This window comes from Aspergillus tubingensis, assembly GCF_013340325.1.
Source record: "Aspergillus tubingensis WU-2223L DNA, scaffold_8, whole genome shotgun sequence".
NCBI classification, from domain to species: Eukaryota; Fungi; Ascomycota; class Eurotiomycetes; order Eurotiales; family Aspergillaceae; genus Aspergillus; species Aspergillus tubingensis.
The window spans coordinates 2,094,395-2,114,990 of record NW_023336282.1 but is presented as its reverse complement, the minus strand read 5'-3'; the positions used below and the strand labels follow the sequence as shown (position 1 = coordinate 2,114,990).

At 49.6% G+C, this 20,596-nt stretch overlaps 6 protein-coding genes across 6 annotated transcripts; 4 read left to right on the top strand and 2 right to left on the bottom strand.

Moving 5' to 3' along the window:
• Nucleotides 1-748: 748 nt before the first annotated feature.
• Nucleotides 749-5,989, top strand: AtWU_07062 (uncharacterized protein; the record flags this gene model as incomplete). The annotated part of the gene is made up of 1 exon (XM_035502171.1): nucleotides 749-5,989. One exon carries the CDS (start codon nucleotides 749-751, stop codon nucleotides 5,987-5,989), a length of 5,241 nt encoding a protein of 1,746 aa, XP_035358064.1.
• Nucleotides 5,990-7,408: 1,419 nt separating this feature from the next.
• Nucleotides 7,409-8,592, bottom strand: AtWU_07061 (ankyrin repeats (3 copies) family protein; the record flags this gene model as incomplete). Its single annotated transcript, XM_035502170.1, has 2 exons — nucleotides 7,409-8,479; nucleotides 8,533-8,592. 2 exons carry the CDS (start codon nucleotides 8,590-8,592, stop codon nucleotides 7,409-7,411), a joined length of 1,131 nt encoding a protein of 376 aa, XP_035358063.1.
• Nucleotides 8,593-10,467: 1,875 nt separating this feature from the next.
• Nucleotides 10,468-11,994, top strand: AtWU_07060 (rhamnogalacturonase E; the record flags this gene model as incomplete). Its single annotated transcript, XM_035502169.1, has 5 exons — nucleotides 10,468-10,695; nucleotides 10,765-11,112; nucleotides 11,172-11,210; nucleotides 11,268-11,469; nucleotides 11,528-11,994. 5 exons carry the CDS (start codon nucleotides 10,468-10,470, stop codon nucleotides 11,992-11,994), a joined length of 1,284 nt encoding a protein of 427 aa, XP_035358062.1.
• Nucleotides 11,995-12,172: 178 nt separating this feature from the next.
• AtWU_07059 (cytochrome P450) lies at nucleotides 12,173-13,715 on the bottom strand (the record flags this gene model as incomplete). The annotated part of the gene is made up of 2 exons (XM_035502168.1): nucleotides 12,173-13,621; nucleotides 13,677-13,715. 2 exons carry the CDS (start codon nucleotides 13,713-13,715, stop codon nucleotides 12,173-12,175), a joined length of 1,488 nt encoding a protein of 495 aa, XP_035358061.1.
• Nucleotides 13,716-15,897: 2,182 nt separating this feature from the next.
• On the top strand, nucleotides 15,898-17,313 carry AtWU_07058 (uncharacterized protein; the record flags this gene model as incomplete). Its single annotated transcript, XM_035502167.1, has 12 exons — nucleotides 15,898-15,964; nucleotides 16,030-16,070; nucleotides 16,125-16,161; nucleotides 16,220-16,331; nucleotides 16,387-16,428; nucleotides 16,491-16,530; nucleotides 16,585-16,664; nucleotides 16,786-16,859; nucleotides 16,917-16,955; nucleotides 17,009-17,047; nucleotides 17,100-17,181; nucleotides 17,247-17,313. The coding sequence occupies 12 exons, from the start codon at nucleotides 15,898-15,900 to the stop codon at nucleotides 17,311-17,313; spliced, it is 720 nt and encodes a 239-aa protein (XP_035358060.1).
• A 720-nt stretch (nucleotides 17,314-18,033) lies between these two features.
• On the top strand, nucleotides 18,034-18,519 carry AtWU_07057 (uncharacterized protein; the record flags this gene model as incomplete). The annotated part of the gene is made up of 1 exon (XM_035502166.1): nucleotides 18,034-18,519. The coding sequence occupies one exon, from the start codon at nucleotides 18,034-18,036 to the stop codon at nucleotides 18,517-18,519; it is 486 nt and encodes a 161-aa protein (XP_035358059.1).
• Nucleotides 18,520-20,596: the final 2,077 nt, after the last annotated feature.

The window sequence follows — 20,596 nt, the reverse complement described above, 5'->3', positions numbered from 1 at the left end:
AGGAAATCCTTATGCACATAGCTAATTTCAGCGTCATCTAAAGTGCCTTCGCATCATTCCTCGAAGCGAGAACGGCCGATCGTGAGGAGGTGGTGGGGACCGTAACGGGGGAAAGGAGGGTAGTTAATATCATCAGCAACCCAGTGGCTGAGTCGGGCGTGGTTCATATTTATTAAGTAGTAACCAGTTAGAAATTTGATGGTAGGTCGTCAGTCGCATGACTCGGCGAGAAAATTTCCTAGTGCGAATCCAACGCTTTTCAGCTGAGGGGTTCGTGCATTAGCGGCTCTCGGGGTTTGACCGTTAAGGGACAGGGCCCAATGCAGCTCGCCACATCTAAAGTAGCGCGGACCAATAATGATGCTCACTATAGATGAGGATTCAGACCCTAAGAGCATATTGACAGGGATACTGATTCAGCTCGACCCAGAGTGGCAACTATCGCTAACAGGTATGTAGTTTGCTAGTGAGATGGTCAGACATGTGTCTCGGAGAGGAGGGGATAGTTGGTGTTTACAGACCTGTTTGGAAGATGAGGGAACTGTGATGGCAAAACCAAGATATCTGAACATACATAGCTGGGTATGCGATGCTAGTGCTGTAGCTGGGACATAAAAGCTCGTGGAATCGCACCCCAAGTCAGCGCAGGGAGTAAGAATCCTCTGCTGATCATTGCAAGGAACAACCTTTCAGAAATCCCTTTCTATCCTTCTCACTCAAGCGCGCAGCGCTCCATATTATTGCCATCATGAGTTCCGATCCAGCGTCTGCCTCATACTTGTCAGATACCAGCAAGTATGGGTATGACTTTGTCGTGTCCACCACTCAAGCATCTATCAACTCAGGCCTGCTTGAATACCTGGATAGTGACAGTTTACCGGAGATGTACATTTGCTATCATGCAGACGCTAATGCCAACATCGTCGGTGAGATCAGTCTCGATGATGTTAAGGAGCAGTCTGGCTATAGCCCCTTCGACATCCCCGATGGTACCGACTACGATGATCCTCGCATCACTGCCCTCACTACCAAAGCCAAGTTCATCGTGGGAATCCGGATGAAGCTTGGGCTGCCACCAGATATCCTACCCAAGGACCTACCGAAGCCGGTCGTCGAATTTGGCAGCAGTATCAATGACATAACATTCCACATGTTCCTCCGAGAGTGTGACGTGATCCAGAACTCGCCTGCTAGTGGGTTTGGGGGCGCGGGCCAGTGGCAGGTCTGGAGCCAGCCAAGGGATGAGGCATGGTATGTCGAGACGGAGGTGAGCTTGGTTCAGAAGGAACTGGATAAAAGCCTCGATACTCCATACCTCAATGAAAACCCTGCCATACAACAGCAGCTTCGTGATCAGCTAGAAAATTTGTCGGGCACAACCTTTAGCCTATCACAGCTACTGTTCGACTTGGCGACTGCTAAAGCCAAAACAGTTCCATCGTTCGGTGGCGTGGGTGAGAAAGCCCAGACAGTACTGAACGAGTCGTACATCAAGTTCTACGCCGACGACACCGCGGGCATTCCACTGGTAGCTGTGACTGCAACGGCTGAGCCGGCCGACGGCGGGTCACTGACCGTGACCAGCCTTGAGCGTCAGCTCACGTTGAACGACAGCGATAGCAGGGTATCGACCCTAGTCTTCCTCTGCGCAACCGATGGCCATACACAACCAGCCACAATGCCCTTCACCTGGAACTGGGTAGCACCCGCTGATGTTGATAGCGAGAGTGGCGTCATGGCCATCAATCGTAATACTTTTGCCGAATACCTGAAGGACCACCTGATGGAGATGGTACGGCCCGCCTGTATGAGTGTCGACAAGCTCACGGTTAATGCTCTTTGGAATGGAGTGAACCCCGAATTTTACTATAATTGCTCGATAGTGGCCGGCTACAGTCCCCAGACCGCTACCGTCTTTACCGATGCCAGCGACAGCAAAGCTATTCATCTCGAGTTCAGCAGCGAGAAGCTGGACTCGGCTCATCTTGCTTTATATTACTCCAAGCTCTGGGTCAAGAGCAATTATACCTGCGATGTTAGCTTTGAGGGTACAAACACAATCCATATTGTCCAGCGCGCGGTGATTTGGGCCGAAGTGCTGGTGGACAGCTCTGGAACTGACGGCAACATCGCTGATTACACCTTGGAGGAAACATATTCCCTATCGGTCGATCAGGCCGGCAATCTGCAGCTGGTGCCTGAGAGCAGCAAACAGACTAATAACTCTGTTGATCCGAGTGTCAATGGCTTTATCGATTATTTCACCAGCATCAATGAAGTCTTTGACAAGCTCGAGGACACATTTAGCGGTTTCGCCGCCGATGAGCTCCAACAGGTCTCCTTTAAGCCCATGCGAAATTTTGTGTTTCCCGGGGCGCAGGTCTTCACCTTCCATCAACCTCGCTTCTCCAACTACGGGGACCTGCTTTGCGACATCACATATGTGAAGCCAAGCACCCAGGCTGCCCCTGCCCGCAAGGCGCTGACGTCCAGCCAGGACGTCTCTCACCAGCTGAGCGCATCGTGCGAGCTGATGCAGAACTACGTGGCTGGCAGCCTAGTCTCGCCCACGGGTAAATTCACGGCGCTACAGACACAAGCTGGCCTAAGTCTGGTCTTCGCCCTTGATACAGCTGGAGTCTTGCATGTCTTTGAGGAGCAGAGCGGCACAACGCATACGGGCTGGCAATTGCGCGATCTCTCCACCAAGACGTTGCAGAATGCCTTCCCAAACCAGGCCAATGTTGTCGTGCGCGACTTCGATGTCGCCCAAAGCGCGATGGATGGATCCATAGGTCTTATGATGGCAGCCACTGTAAACGGAACTGACCAGCTCTTTGTCTCCTTGCTCAACTCCAGTTCTGACTCCTCGTGGACCAGCTCCCCTATCTGGAGCCCCATCCCTTTTGATGCAGAATCATCGTCATCTGATAACACGTCCAGTAGCCTCATCATTACTGGCATGCTCTTCGCCGAGGTATTCAGTGAAAAGCAGTATATCATCGTTGATACTGAGCGCGTGAGCGGCGACGCCGCCACCAAGGACATCACTCGCTATGTCGTCCATCCGACCGCTGACGAAGGCTCTCGCTGGATCAAGGCAGACATTCCTGTCGACGTCGAGGAGACCCGGTACCAGAGCTGCGTCGGTCGCATACACGGCGAACGTATTGACGGAGTTTACACCAGTGGCCAGGCGGGAGAGTCATCACAGCTGGTGTATGTGCCTCTGGAAAATGTTTATGGGGATGGGCCTCCGGAGCCTACCCGCCTGAGCCTGCCTAGCGACATGCACCCCACAGCCATTGCAGTTGCCCGTGATGCCGACGTCGACTCCGACCAGTTTGGTGGCACCGAACTGTACGCAGTTAGCGGTGCTACCCTCTATCTCTATGACACCGCAGCGCAGCAACAAGGACTTGCTCCCGCCGCCCTGGTTACCAACGACTTTCTCTCCGGTACCGATACGTTATTCGCCATGATGCATGATGGGGTGACCACTCTTTGGGGCAAGAACGGCAACGACGTCGTCTATTATCTCACCTGCCCCAACACACAGCTATCGGTTCCGGGAGCTTGGTCTGCACCAGTCCCTCTCCTGACGGGGATTGAGCGCCTTTCGCCCTACGTGAACCTTGCCGATGGTGGTCGAACCGTCTTTGCTGCGGGAGGGGGCGCAATTCAAAAAATCGTGCAAAAACCCAGCACGGCTGGTAGCATATGGCGACCTCAGCGCATCACTTTGGCTGCTACTGCACCTACGGAACCTGCGCTCTCGTTCAACTCTTACACTACCACAGTGCAGGTAGTTGGCACAGACAAGATGCCCGCTCGAGAAGTGTCCTTGGCCATCTCCGCTGAGACATCCACACCCGCTTACATCAACGGGCTTTACTACGTGCTGGGCGACACTCCGGTGATTGTGAAGACCGACGCCATGGGCACTGTGACGGTGATCGAAGCCACGGAAGACCTTCAAGGTACCCCTTTGACCGTGAAGGTAGTGGATGACAGCAGCACCACCCCGCTGGTTGTCCGCCCACTGGACACGGCCTGGAAGAAGCTCTCCCAGTTGAACTCCACTGAAAACCTGCGTGCTGCTAAGGTGCCGACGGAAATTGTTGCGGGAGGTGTACTCGGGTCAACCGAGACAACATCGCTGGTCGACTCGGCCGCTGAAGAGAGTGACGTGCAGGCTACTGCAGCAGCCATGGATCAGCTGGGCACCACTTGGTCGAGCATCCAGAGTGGAGACACGCGCGCCTTGGTCAAAAACCGGGGTGTCGTCCCAGCCACCTACTACCAAGGACGCCCTGGAAACAACGGTCGGGGTCTCTTTGACTGGATTGGTATGGCTGCTGGAGATCTCTTCCGTTGGTTGGAGACTGGGGTGGAAGCCATCGTTGAAGTCATTAAGGATGCCGCGACTGAAGCCTGGCATTTTGTCGCACATATCGCCGGTGAGGTGTATGCGGCGGTCTTGGATACTGTGGAGGCTATAGTGGGTGCTGTGAAATGGTTGTTCAATGCTATCAAAACAGCTATCGAGGCTATCATCCGCTTCGTCCAATTTCTCTTTGAGTGGGACGATATCCGGCGTACCAAGAACATCCTACACAACATCGTTACCTTGTTCACCAGAGACCAGATCAGCCAGTTGTCCCAAATCAAGGCTGATTTCAATTCTAGCGTGTCTGCTGTAGAACAGAGTGTCAACTCCTGGGCAGGAATCGAGGACTGGTCGAAACTCGGGGACCCTGCCAGTGAGACGGCGGCGGGGAGCAGCGCCAATCCAGCGGAGGGCCAGACATCGGGTTCACAGCTCTTGTCTTCCCATTTCCGCAACCATGCCAGCGACCTCTCCATCGTTGGTGACGCTCCCTCGGCAAGCGTGACTGAAGACCTGGTCACTAAGCTGCTGGACGCACTATCTGCAGAAGGGGAGGTTCTGGGAGATTTCTACAGTCGGCTGAAGACTTTGGCCACCGACTTCAGCTCTTTAAGTATCGAGGAGGTACTGCGCCGCCTAGCAGGTATATTCGTGGACGGCGTGCTATCGAGCGCACAGGTAGTTGTGGATGCATTGATTGATTTCATCCAAAGCTTTGCCGATGAGGCCATGGCCCTGTTGGACACCAAGCTCCATATCCCCGTCATCTCCGAAATCTTGAATCTATTGGGAGTCCCCGATATCTCTTTCTTGGATATTTTTATGTGGATTGGAGCTGTCGCCTACACCGTCGTGTACAAGGTGATAAACAACGAACCACCTTTCCCCGACGATGACAACTCTGCTGCTCTCATCGGAGCCAGCAGTTGGGACGAGTTGGAACAGCTATTTTCGTCAACAGTAACTTCTCCGCGCGCGCTCTCCCAAACCACCCAGCAGTCCATTTACGTGTCCGCCAATGCCATGAGCGGAATGGTACTGTTCATCGGCAACATCGCCCTATTCATGGAGGCCCAGGCACCCACAGCGGGTAACACCCTCAGCGGGTTGGTAGCGGTCATCAAGCTCATAGTTGTGGCAAGCGTGGGGGCCAGCAACCTCCTGGCACCCAAAGATCCCATCCAGGACTCTGGTATGAAGGTGCTTTCACGCGTTTGCTTTGGACTCGATATTGCCACCAGCTTCCTTGGATTCACACCCGTCTATGGCAAGCTCGCGGCTACCACGAGCAAGTTCCCCGATTTGCTACCGAGTGATGGGCGGGCGGTGGGTGCTGTATTCAAGGCACTTCTCCTCATTCCCAAGTTGATGGCTACGTCGTACCATTTGTATGAACTCACCAGCGAAGAGGCTGGTGCGGCTCGATCTGCAGCTATCGTGGGCGAGGTAGCGAACCTCACCGGGGCTGTAGTTACAGTCTCGTATGCGGCTGCAGTGAATGATAAGGAACTGGCAAGCCGACAGGTTCCGATCGGGGTTATGACGCTATGTGTTGATCTTTGGTCTGGTTTACTGGTCGCCGAATCAATGATCCATTGATGCGGAGAAGATAGTGTATGAGGGGTAACTGAGCTATTAATAGTGCCCTAGATACGTTCAGTTAGTGGAATTCAATTGTTCCTTCGCCTAGCCCGTTTCCCAAGACGGATAGTGCGTAGACGTCGAGGACAGAGCAAATCATCTTCTCGGAAGCACGATACTACCCTAACATGCATCAAACCTGCATATTATCTCCGAACCCCTCCGGTGACAACTCATACGAAGCTACTCCACTCTATATCATAACTCCCCAATATTTTAAACTTGGCTCGCTATCCTCCCTCTTCAAACTCTCGTTTCAAACACCAAACAAATTAGGATGGCCACCAAAAAAACCCACCCCGTCATCCACCACCGCCAAGCCATCACCTCCCTCCCACCCGAATCCTTCCCCAACCCCGCCCACGGACACCTAACATGGCGCACTCTCCTCTCCTCCCCCCAAACACCGACTTCCGACATGTGCGCCGGTCTAGCGGTATGTCCTCCACGCACAGGCCATCTTTGTCGCCACCGGCACACCCAAGCGGAGATATACTACATTACTTCGGGATCGGGACATGTGTTTATCGATGGGAACGAGTATGAGGTTTTTGCGGGCACGGTCGTGTTTATTCCCGGAGATGCCGAACATGGGGTTGTTAATCGGGGTGGGGAGCCGTTGGAGTGGTTTTATGTCTTTCCGACGGGGTCGTTTGGGGATGTGGTTTATCGGTTTGAGGAGGGGATGGGGGTGAAGGAGGGGAAGGGGGAGGGGAAGGGGAGGGCTAAGATATAGGGGTTGGGGTTAGGGTGACTGTTATACTGGGGGCGAGGAGGTGTTCATTGGTAACTGTTTCGGAGGTTTGGTGAGGTCTATAGTTGATATCGATGCAGTACTTGTCGGTACTACACAGTTTCATAAATGAGCCCACAGAAGCCAGTGAATACGTAGTATTGAGCATTGGATTTATTTTCATCTCAAATTCTCGCAGAACCATGATATGAATATACGTAGGTTCAACGCATCGGTAGGCCTAGAGATGAAGCCTCCAGAAACGCAATCCCAGAGTATCAACGCTTTATCAACCTGGGGGTGTTTCGTTCACAAATAACCTTGCAAGTCGGCAAAAACCGTACATCGAATAGAAAAAACCTTTGTATGTAAGTTCAACCATATAATCTTCGCTGGGATATGATTAGTTTTGATATGTGTAGTAGTTTGGTTGACTCGCGTATTGTGTGTCGTGTATTATTCCAAGCTAGTAGGATTCGTATATTCGTGGCACAGGCAGCAAACAGCCTACAGAACTAGAATAGTATTAGTTGCCTACGTAGACTCCAAGTGGGTTGTTAGAAGAAGATAAAATCAACATTATTCCTTCGAAGTAAAAAAGTTCAATTAAAGTTGTAGAGCAAGTAGCATATCCAAAGTGCATCTCAGTGCAAGTGAAGACCATGCTTGCTCAATCGCGCGGCTTGCCTTGGAAATATCATTTTCACTTGTCCCCGGGGAAAGGCTTCGCTCCTCTTCTTTGTCATTTCACGAGCAGATTGCGCAGCATCTTCATCCTTTTTGGTTAAGCCTTGGGGCAAATATATCCCATCATCGGCATAATTCAATCTATAGATATGCAGATGTGACAACAACGGGAGTTTGCGGATCTTTAGGAAAAAGTCTCTCCATTCACCCGTCGAGAGAGATACTCTGATGATGTCCAGACTTACCAAGGTTCTCTCATAGTTGAAAATCCTTGCTAGAACTTCGAATGGTGCAGTAAATTCATCTAGTTCAATGTGCTCAATTGGAGCGTCTGGGTGCAGCCAACTTTCCCGATTATAGATTTCAGGATAGTTGGCGCAGGTGCTGATACCCACTAGGCGGATAGATCTTAGCCCACGGCCAAGGCGGAAAAGATGAAGGAAATCTTGGTCTATGAAATCGTCCATGATTTCATAAAAGTCAGAGACAAACGTGATATCGATGTGTTGAAGTTGAGGCAGGTATGTCCGTAGGACGCCCTCGAGCCTGCGGAGACAGGGGGCCAGGTATTTGGGTGAACTGTACGCCGGTAAATCGATTTTGATTTCTCTTAATTTGGGAAGATATCGGTGCGCACGTTCAAGGGCCCAGAGCATATATACCACTGCGTGCGGGTATTTGCTGCGGTAGTTAATTTCAAAGTACTGCAACGAAGGGAGTCTTTTAAGGCATCGATAGAGATTGTTATGAGGTCGTTTCACAGCCTTAGCGAACCAATCAGAGGAAAGAATTGTGAGGGAGCGGATGAATCGACGGAGGTCGCTCGTAAATATGGACTTTATGCTGCTCGGAGACTGCACGTGGAGAAGTTGAGGCGTCTCTAATAGGCGACTCACACTCAAGCGTACTGCACTTAACAGAACTCGAGTGGCGCTTCGATTGAATGACGCACTGACTAAGCGCAGGCACATCAACCGTGCAATTCGGTCTTCAGCCTCTAGGCCATAATTTGCAAAGAAAAGCGTAACCTAATTCATGTTTAGCAAGTCACGATAGCAAGACAGAGACAAAAAAGATTCACCTCATCGTAGAGTTCCTGGGGAAGTGATGAAATACCGCGCGCGTTCTCCTTTTCGGCCATGATGGGAAGACAAAAAGGCACAGGAGCTAATTGAATTCCTCTTCTTGGAAATTTGTGCGATGGTCGGTGATGATGTGGGAATAAGTAGACGGCGGTCTGCTAGTAGTGCTAGGAACCTTATTGGGGAGGGGTGTTAGTTCACACTATCGTAAGTGGCCACCTATATGACAGAACATTTGTCTGATTACTATGTGAAAGCTCAAGTTGATGCAATATCCAAGTAAGAATATGAAATCTATGAGGTGACTAAGCTATGACTAGTGCGTGATCTCGGGGTTGTCTGTAATCTGATGATTTTCCATGGACACCCATAGTTAGGCAAGAATGAGTTCTTCGACCTCTACTTGTATTGAACGGGACTTGAGTCTTTCAGATGAAGGGGCTACAGTGACATTGTATACCTCCCAAAAGTACCCACAAGGTTCTTAAGTGGACCTCTAATTAGTCACAGACAAAGCTGGAAGACTTGCATTATGATGTACACCGTAGGATACTCTCAAAAGGTGTCTTTGAAATTTTACATCGCTGTTTTTCGACCAGAGAAACACTCTGGTAGCACTAGATCAATGGTTTTTACCTTCATATTAGGATCTCTTTTCATACCACTCCCAACTGCTGGTTGGACTTAGAATTCCGGTGCCGTCATACAGCTGACAGTGACGGAAAACATTCAATGTTAAAGTGTACTATAAAGCAGGTCACGTGACAACTCACCAACAACATCATCACATTCTTCCGACGCGGCATTTGCCGCAGCACCCGCTTCCCTTCTCCTTCTTTTCATCATCATGATTTGTACTACTCTGTCATCGACGGTATTCAGAAGCTTCATGGGCACGGAATCATACTCGACCCGAACTGCCGAAGCCAAGGCCGTTGCTCCAACCCCTGGCCGAATCGGGTAAGCATGTCCGAATCCCTTCACGGCTTCTATATTAAGCTCGACTATGAACCAGTGCTTTAATATATTGTGAGGCAAGAAGAGAGCTAAAAAAAGCGAAGACTCATTTATCATTTCTCCTATGTAGCCTTGAGCACTCCACCACATTGCAAAAGCCCATAGCAGCCAATTATGGCTTGTCTTTTCTTCATTATTACGGTACACACTCAGCAGGGTGCTACTACCTTAGTGTGGGGGTGTGCCGCGCACAGGATATCGCATGGCCAGGGGAATATCCGAGGAACTAAACTAGGTGTTCGTGACACAAACGGTGGGTGGGCCATTCCTCGCTTAAGAGCCAAGCAGGGTCCAATCCGATCCATGGTGGAGATACTCGCCAACATTCCTGTATGTCTTTCGGACTCTGCTTCGAGTTCCTCCGAATGCCCATGTCGACCTTGACAAGTCCACACGCCGTCTAATCGCAGAGACATATTATTACCTTGAGAGCACGCCTCATCTCGGGCTCTATAGCCACAATAATACCGAGGACTTTATCCCTTGGCCCGTGCAGTTCGGGTGATGACAGGCCGATTTAAGCAACATCTGGAAAGATCGGCGCGCAGTTAATATCGAACCGTGTGGAGACAGGGGTAGGGCAACGTTGACTTGCGTCAGCTCGCCCTATGGCGAGTCATGCCATGTCAAGATATCCGTCAGCAGTCCAAAGGTCATTACATAATGTCATTCAGGGTGACACTTCTGTTGGTGGAATTTATGGAAGCTTTGCGACATCTTAACTGTTTTTCCAGGGTCTCCTGCTTCATGGGGAGGGGCTTGCAGACATAGTTCATGTCGGTCATCGGAGAAAGGTCAGCTCTTTCGTCCGAAGGAAATAGTATAAGACCAGTGGAGTGATGTTTCCCGCTAGAAATAGGATGAGATATATCACACTCATTTTACATTGAGCATCAATTCCTTCAACAACTGGCACCATGACCTTTTCAACCTCCTTTCTCGTGGCAACTTACCTCCTCTCAATCACCAACTCTGTCCACGCCCAACTCACAGGATCTGTTGGACCCTTGACTTCCGTCTCAGACAAGGCCGCTGTCAAGACGTGCAATGTCCTCGACTACGGAGCCAGCTCAGACAACACCACCGACGTGGGACAACCCATCATCGACGCCTTTGCTGACTGCGGTAGCGGTGGTCTCATTTACGTCCCTGAGGGTGACTATCTTCTGTAAAACTGGGTATCCCTGAAGAATGGTTCTGCTTGGGCTATTCAGCTCGATGGCGTCCTCTACCGCGACTCGTCGCCTTCCTCCCAGTCATACATGTTCGAGATAAGCGGTGGCAGTGACTTTGAGCTCTTCAGTTCAAACGCAACGGGTGCTATTCAGGGTAGCGGTTATCTTTATCACCGTGATGGTACTTACACGGGTCCCCGGATGCTGCACATTTCCGATGTGTCGGACTGGTCTGTTCATGACCTGGTGTTGGTTGACTCGCCTATGTTCCACTTCGTCATTGACGGCGGCTACAATGGAGAGGTGTACAATATGGCTATCCGCGGTGCCGACCACGGTGGTCTGGACGGTATCGATGTGTATGGTGACAATATGTGGATTCACGATGTGTGTACTGCTGTCCCTCATATTTCAATTTGTTTTCAGCTAAGCTAACGATATGATAGATTATGGTCACTAACAAGGATGAATGTGTCACAACCAAGGTCAGTAAACAACAATATTTTGCAACTGCCAACAAGTACTTATTCCAGTCGCAACAGACCAAATCCCACAACTTCCTGATCGAGAACATCTACTGCAACTCCAGTGGCGGATGTGCCATCGGATCCCTCGGTTCTGGCGCCAACGTCAGCAACATCGTCTACCGCAATGTCTACACCTGGGACTCGAACCAGATGATGATGATCAAGAGCAATGGTGGCTCGGGCGATGTATCCAACGTCGTCTTTGAGAACTTCATTGGTACCTAACCCTATCTTTTCTCTAGAATTCCCCAACACACATCCTAATGATGAAATAGGCCACGGAAACGCCTACTCCCTCGACTTCGACAGCTACTGGAGCAGCATGGATGCAATCGACGGTGACGGCATCTACTACCACAACATCACATTCCAGAACTGGACGGGAACCGCCGTCGACGGCGAAACCCGGCCGCCTATCCGGGTCATCTGCCCTGAAGACACCCCTTGCACCGAGATCAGCCTCGTCCAGATCGACCTCTGGGTTGAGGAAGGTGCTTACGATGAGTATGTCTGCAAGAACGCCTACGGATCCGGCTACTGCCTAGACTCTGCTACTGGCACCACGACTCCCTATTCTACCACTACTTATGTCAACTCTGCTCCGACGGGCTACGAGGCTCCCACTATGACTGATGATTTGGCCACTGCTTTCGGCACGTCGGCTTCGATCCCGATTCCTACCATTCCGGCGTCGTTCTTCCCTGGTGTGACGCCGATTAGTGCCTTGGCTGGGAGCTCTTGAGGGGCTACAGGATTATCACATTAAGTAGGAGAAGGTCCAATTGACAAGGATACTGGATTAGGTTGCCATACTTGAGGTATAGTGCCAGTTAATAATTATAATATGATCTTAACCCATAAACCTTGGCCTCTACTCTAGTCAGTCCATACCTAAGCACAGTGCACGTAGAACAAAACTCTTAATGACTACGCTGAACCTTCACAACAAGCGGCTTCTTATCCCAGAACCACCATATCCCCTGCTCTTCCCAAATCGGCAACTCCACACTCGTAGAAAGATCATATCTCCATAAAAGTCGCGCCAGAATAAGTCTCAGTTCCATCCACGCCAAATTCTGTCCCGGACAATTATGTGGTCCCAACGAAAACGGATTAAACGCTTCCTTCTGTCGAGCACTGTCTCCACGAAACCGCTCGTCTTCTTCTAACCATCTTTCTGGCGCAAACTCATTCGGGTGGGTGAAATTCCGTGCCGCGCGGTAAGAGGCAAACGGAGGGATAGAAACAATCATTCCCTCGGGTACAAACTGGCCGGCTACGGTTGCTCCACCCTGCGGGACCTGTCGGCGCATCGCGTCCGGGATAGTGGGGCAAAGCCGCATGCCTTCCATGAGGACTGCATCGAGGTATGGGAGAGACTTGAGCCGAGTGGCTGTTATGTCTTGCTCTGTGGAGAATGTCTGGCGGAGAAGGTCCACCAATTTCTGTAGGGTCTTTTGGTCCTTCTCTCGCAGGAGGTAATTGATGATACCGGTGATAAGGGTGGTGATTGACTCGCTTCCCGCTGCGACAATCATCATCGAGTTGACTTCCATTTCTTCCTGCGTCATAGCCTTTGACGCTATCATTGTACCCACGAAATCTGGGTGTGTGGTTGAAGTAGCACCAGCTGAACTGGTTGCCACTCGCTGTGCGACTTTCTCGTCTGTGACTTGCCACATCTCCATGACAGGTTTTAGCGCATCCGCAGGAGTAATTGCCAGAAGCAGCCGGTAAAGCAGGGGGTAGAACTTCATCGATCCGACGATAATAGCAGCTTTGAACTGACTAACTGTTTGTACCCACGGATGATACTGCAGTCCCTCCAAACATCCGAATGAGCTACCCCATGTCAGATCGCCGATCACATCAAAGGCGAGGTAATTGATCCATTCCACCAGGTCCACGTCAGCACGTTTCTTTTCGCCTTCAATAGTAGAGATCTTCGCATCGAGCTTGTTAAATAGTGTGTCAATATATTTCTGGACAATCGGCTCCTGCAACGCGGTAAATTTCTCAGAGAACCCCGGGGCGAGGTTCTTGCGAAGACGGGCATGCTCTTCCTCCGAGCATGCGATCAAGTTCGCGGCAGTCTTGCCGGGGGGTTGGTCCTTGTATTGGTGTGGACGGACAAATTCGCGGTCTGTGTAGATGTCGCGCCAGGCTCGGGGGTCGAGGAAAGATAGTTCGTCGGGGGCGACGCGGACAATGTCGCCATATTGGGTATGAAGATCCCGGATGCGATGGGGGAGCTGACCACTGATATTGGCGTAGATGAAAGGGAAGCGAAAGGCGCGCCAGAGCAGAGGACCTGGGTAGATGGAGAGGGGATGGAGGTAGAGGTTGTAGATGATGAGGGTGGTGAGGTACTGTGGCTGTCAGATATGCTGTGCGTATTTCTTGGAAGAAATGGCACAAACTTACGAGAATGGAGAAAAGGGCTACAATTGCAATGAGAGCCATTGTGCTGAGTGTGCGGTGGTAGAGGAGTCGGATAATGGAGTAAAAAAGATTATGAATTGGATGATGACGAGAGTTCATGCGGGCGATGGGGTGAAAAATCCCAGGGCGGCAATCAGGCACAAAACAGCACGAGTGGGGATTTGTTCCAACGTCTGAGCTATCTACTTAATTTAGTTCAAATTAGACTGCATGGGTGATTGGTTGAAGTCGAACCGACCTGCGGTACAGTTCTTTGCGGATCAATGATATAAAGCCAAAGCATCAGTACATCCCCACAGTAAGCACTAGCCACCATTAGGGTCAGTGTTACAGACAGCATCTCAGCCTCGCGGTGAACAGTGATATATGGATGGAGATTTTCGCTTCTCCGCCGCCCATTCTGACAAGAATCGCGAGTGGTAGGTGTACCCAGCATGCCTTTTGCATGCGGAGCATACAGGTTGCCTTTCCCATGTCGAGATTTTAGGGCAAGCAGACACGGCGTCCCATGGAATTCTCTTATCCAACGCGTTAGCTGGGAGCCATGCTGGCTAGGAAGTCCGTCAAGAAAAAAAGTGATCGAATCCTGATGGGTGCGGAAGTGTAGAGCACCTGGTTATTTTTACGGATGGGTGAGGTGACAATCTATTGTCTGCAATTATAGCCAGCTGAGTAATGCCGATCTTGAGGATATTGACGCATAGTAGCTGAAGCAGCAGTATTCAGACGAGGCTCAACATATATGATGAACCGACAAGTCTTCTTCACAAATTCTCACAGGGATATTCTTCTGGCGCTTCTAAGTTGTTCGGTGTGTCCAGTACTTGTATTTCGGCTCATCCAAGTTGCCCAATTCTCTGAACGTGGAATCGAAATACGGCACGAGGAGAAGGCCCTGGTAGGGATGAATTCTGGGAAGCATTGTAGCAGGGAACATTGAAGATTGACTACAGTGAAGCCTTCCTGGGTGAAGCCCGACAGTGCCAGATCTCTTCTGATCATGAATTGAATAACTGAGAATTGAATGGCTCTGCAGTAAAGTAAACCTGTGTGCCAAGTGCTTTGCTATCACAGTCTACCAAATCCCTATCGAGTCGGCAATTTACGTGGCTTCCAATCTCCCTCGGCCGTGGTATAAGCGCAGTTAGATAGTGGTGATGTTATAGTGCCACGTTAGTATATCGGAGACGGCGATGACACATGATTCCTCAGAAGCATACTAAGATACTGTTCTTAGCTAACGCGGAGGGGGGAATATAATCAGATGAAGAGGTAGTAGGGCCTGAGTTAATGCGATAAGTGCAGTAATGAGGTAGGATACTATCAATGCAGGGGCATTCTATGAAAGATTCCTTCACACGAAGCATCATGCTTCACCATTGTAAGCAAGCCAGTCACCGTCTCTCCACGGATATAAATACGGCCACTTTTCCTCCCAAACCTTCTTCCCTTCTTCATCATCTTTCCTTTCTATATCTCATAATATTTCCAAATTCTCAATTTCCGAATGTCTAAAGTCTCAAATCTTTATAGTATCCAGCTCTAAATTGCCATTTAGTCCCCATGAATATGATCTACATTAGCTATACTATACTTCAATACCACGTTTCTCATAGCGAATATTCCTCATTTGGTCATGTTCTTTGCTGTAGGCGCTGGTATATCAGAGAACACGTCTACCTTCTTGGTAAAAGGCACTATGTTCGGTAAAGATGATTCTTCAAAGTATTGCATGATGAGCACTCGTTTGCCACAAGGGTCTTTCAAATCTTATGTTGCTACTTCGGTAGTCCTCAGTATTGTGACCTCATGGAGTATTTGCCCGGTCACAATACAACACTTCTTCCCAATTCAGACAAGTAAGTGACTGCCTTGTATTTGAGGAGAGCAGGAGAGCACGTGTTGTGCCCCCTACCGAAAAGGGCAACGGGGCAGCAAACCAGACATACTCCATCTCGCTTACGCCTTCTTCTTCTTCTTCTTCTTCTTTCTCCATGCTCCCTTCTTCTCCCTTCTTCTCTCTACTCTGTTGAGCATCGCGTCTTCGACTCCGATTTCGTTCCCCTTCCTTTCACCCTTCTGCTGTGTCCTAGTAAGAAGCCGACTAACTTACTGTATAGGTACGACCCTCATCCCAGAGGGGTATTCTCCCGGTTTCGCGTGTTGATTAGACAACCGTGAAAATCGGGTTCACAGTCAGACCATGACTGCTCGCGAGGCAGGCTTGCTCCTCGTGAGCGTCGGTCGCTTTGGCTTCTTCGATAATAGTGGTACGTGACACAGGCAGTTTCTTCGAAGTTTTTATAGAGTTTAGTTGGCTGACAGCATGTCTTAGCCGCATCTCGCCAAGAGTGCGGTCTATTTAGGCGAGGTTTAGTGAGCGTTCCTGTCCGGTCCGACACTCACATCTTCCTGTTGACCCAGTAAAAGGCTCTCTTTGAGAGTTTCACTTTGTTGCTTTCCCTGTGTATGTTTACGAGCCTCCAGTGACTAAGGGTAAATGGCATTGTACTGACAGGCGCTAGCGGCCTCTCTTCGAGAGTACGATATATTCATCCGAGCGTCTATAGAGGGACTCGTTCAAGCTCTCTTCGAGGGTCTTGTCTTTTTCCTATGTTCTTTGGTCCCAGACGTTTGGTGAGCACTTTGTCTCCAAAGAATTGTTATATCAACCTGCTGATAACAGTATCAGCCGCTATCCCTTCGAGGATGCGGTATATCTCGGCAGATATCGGTGAGTACACATGTCCCTTTGCCAAAAAAGACTTCATAACAATGCACTGACTATAATGGTAGCGCTTCTCTTCGAGACGTGATGGTCTGCCAAACCCTGCTGGTAAGCACTTATGTCTTTCAGATATACCCAGAACCTGGCTAACATGTTTTCCAGCTGCTTCTCTTCGAGAATGTGGTTTTCATATCCTCAGCCGCTACCTTCCTTGAGGGTGCGGTTAATACTAGCAGATATCGGTGAGTACACCTGTCTGTTCACATGCATTATCCCGCGTCAACCTACTGATCATATTATCAGTTCCTCTCCTTGAGAGGCGATGGTCTGCTAAACCCCGTTGTAAGCGCTCCTGTCTTTCAGATACACCCAGAACTTGGCTGATATGAATCCCCAAGCTACCTCTCTTCGAGAGTGTGGTCTTCTACTAACCCCTGGTAAGTACACTACCATCTATGACGAATAGTCAAGCACTTGACTAACATTATTTCCAGCTGCCTCTCTTCGAGAGTGTGGTTTTCACTTAATCTGTTGTAAGTATAACTGCTTCTCATATTGCCCAGCACTTGACTAACATGATTTCCAGCTGCCTCTCTTCGAGAGTGTGGTTTTCACTTAATTTGTTGTAAGTATAATTGCTTTCCATATTGCCCAGCACTTGACTAACATGATTTCAGCCACCTCTCTTCGAGAGTGTGGTCTACAATCCCTTGCCGGCTCTCTTCGAGAGTTTCGGTTGGATTCCTTCTCTGCCGACCGGTAGGTTGTTCATCACCAACTATTATTTCCAGCCAAACATGGCATCTAACCATTGGCTTTTACAGACTGAACTCATCGCCTCCGTCTGTCGCCATCGCTCCGCCTCCGACGCCAAAGTTTGCCATCTCTTAGCCAAAGATCGCCGACCGATTCCCCTCGCCGTCATAGAAGCCAGAGTGTTCGACAATTCTTCAGTCGTACGTGAGATTATCTCGTCTCGGGCGGACATCCAATATATCGAGAGTGTATTAAAGCGACACGACATGTGGGATATGAGCGCTATTGAAAACGACTAGCCAACGACATTGCCAGCAACTTCCAACACCAACAGAACAGCGACTATGCTTAGATCTCTAGTACCACTCCATCGCATGACGTGCATCCATTCTGATAGTCACGCAACTGGTCGGGAATTACACAGGCGGGGAAACTCAGCATCGCATTCGCACGCGATGGCCTTTCATATCCATCAGCCCAGGGAAAAAGGGCCGTGACAGGTCATTTGCCAATTCCAGGGAATCTTCCTGGCTATGGACTCTGGCACAGTCGACACAAATAATTATATCAACGTGATGAGAAGAAATCAGTCGCGATGTCGGCAGGGTCCACTCCAATGGCATAAGATGCTCAAGCGCTTTGACGTGTGCCAAGATCCTAAGTCCATTGGGTGTGCAGCTTAACGAGTATGGAGTACGCTCAAGAGCTCCGACTGGTGGGATTGCGATCTAGCTATCTCCCATGATTATAGAGATAGCTATAAGGTGGTTACGGTCGCGATGGATTGGATAGTTAGACCGCACAGTCTGGTGCATTACGAGCTCTGGGAATGAGAAGGATTGTGGAACTGTCGCCATGGTTCAGAATCAAATGCCACCGAGCACCATTACGATCTCCCACGGCTCTGCGTGGGTTCCCACCGCCTGGTGTTCTTCGAAGATGATGATGATGATTATGACGACGACGATCGAAGACGACGACGACAACGACAACGACAACGACGACGACAATAACAATAACAATAACGACAATAACAACGACAAAGACGAAGACAACTACAACTACAACGACACCGACAACGATACCGATAATGACAATAACGACAACAACAACGACGATCATGATGATGACGACAATGACACTGACAATGACAACAACAACAACAACGATGATAACAGCAGCAATGATAACAACGACGACAACGACGACAGCGACCGCGTGTTCTTCATATTACGACCTCAAAGAATGACCGCGGCGAGAAGCAGAGAAAAAATTTCAGCTTTTTCCTCGGTACACCTCCCGCGAGGCCAAACTCAAGCTCGAGCTCGCCCTTTGCCATGACATGATCTTAAAGGTCGGCGACTTTCGATCGGAGAATTCAATCAGTGACTGCAGGACACTCATCCCAAAGGATTCTCTGGTACATGGGCTCCACATACAATGGCATACCGATCCGCGCTGTCAGACATTTGCGGCACGATGGACCCGCAGCCAAGATTCTCCCCTACAAAATCGACAGAACCTGGTTGGCGATGCATCCACTCAACAGAGAACCAAGCCTGGGTACGATAATGGTCTCGCCAATGAGGGCGTCTCCACAATGTCAGGGGTAGCTCATCGGGTCCTCAATCCCACCTGGCGGCATGAGGCATGGTGCACAGATATTGATTTTGGGCTGTCAATAGTACGCATCCTTGGGCACGGCACTTTCAGGACAGCGGAGCCGCACGACGGTTTAGTTTTCAACTCGACACAGTTCATATGATATGGCCTGCTAGGATGTCTTACTGGGTGCTTCACTGTTTGAAACAACAATATGATCCTCGACGCTGTCGAGTCCTTCAGGCTCGCTAAAATCACCATGTGATGCAACACAAGGCCGCATGTACTTGGATAGTCGATACTGCAGCTAAACACACAATTAATAAAGAGATAAGCGAGCGTGACAGCTGACATGTCAGTTTCAGTCAGTCACCAGCCTCTGTCTTGGTTGTTTAGCCACTTTAAAATCTTCTATTGCGGCCGTAGATATGTGTATCCTTTCCCATGAACATGACCGGGTTGATCTCAAGAGTCAGAGCATCATAATGTAATTCAAATTACTCGTGGCAAATCTACTACTTCATGCGAAAATGTCCAAAACTAAGCGAATTGAGAGCCGTCACTCAGAGTGACTCTATTGCCGATTCTGTCCTCCAGGTGACAGACACTATCCCAAACGTGCAACGATTGAGGTAAAGTTAGACATTGTCACGTTCATATGCTGACTAGAATTTCTTGGACGCCTAGATGACAATTACGCAGGCAGATTTGGTGATTATCATCACAGCCGATGGACAGACGATAGCGGAATCAAGCATCTAGCTGATGCCGCCGTACACTGACCGCGTTTCCGAGCTTTAGCTCAGCCGAAATACTTTCTTGTCATACCTCGCTCCTTTGGTTAGTACCCAAGTCAATGCAGAACAACAAGTGCGATCATTCCAGGAAGCACACATCAGTTGGGAATACGAACTACTGCGCAAACTAAGCGAGTTTAATAAGCATACCCTTACTGACTTTCTGCACGCCACACGAGGGCGAATCGCTAAAGAACCTCGCTAGTACATTAGTACGACTTAGACGATCTACCACTACGCGCCTCCAGTCACGTACGGCGCAATGATATCATCGCTACATTTTGCCTTTTCACATCGCAAAAGCAAAAGCCACAATAAGAAGTTTGAACCACGAACTGGGCCTACCAATAAAGAAGGTCTCATCAGGGGTTCTCGCTAAGGCGCACACTTCTTGCGCATGGAACCGAGCTCGAGGCTGGTAATGGTGGCTAATTTCCCTTGACACTCAGAAAATAGTGACTGCGATACCGAAGCTTCGGCAATAGAGGCTGTAACACATTTCGGAGACTGTCACACTTGACGATGCTAACCGAGAGGCTTTTATTACTTTGCAGATAGAGGTAGTCTGCGGCGTTAGCCTGATCCAAGTCCTCCGGGAAATGTAATACTCAGTATAACCAATGTTATTGTCTGCTCAATGACAGCTCTTGATTACAAGACTCTTCTGGTTACTGGGTCCAATAAAGTATGACTGCGTTGAATGCTCAGGATCTTTCAACGGATACTGCTTTCCTCATAAGCAGATTCACGGTATTTAAAACGATGAATCCACCTGCGGTGGATGCTCAAGGAAGGAGGTTCATCGACGCCACATGAAACTTTTGCGTTCTGAGCTGATTCCATGCATGGGAATACAGCGAGGATAATCTTGCTGAGGCAGTGGCGAAAGACTTCCACCGGGACGAGCGACTACGAAGCTGACGTAGCTAGCTCGTCCGGTTCCGCATGCGACGATTTAAGCTCGATATGGCAATAGAAGATGACAGATAAATGATGATCTAATTAGCCAAAGGATGTTT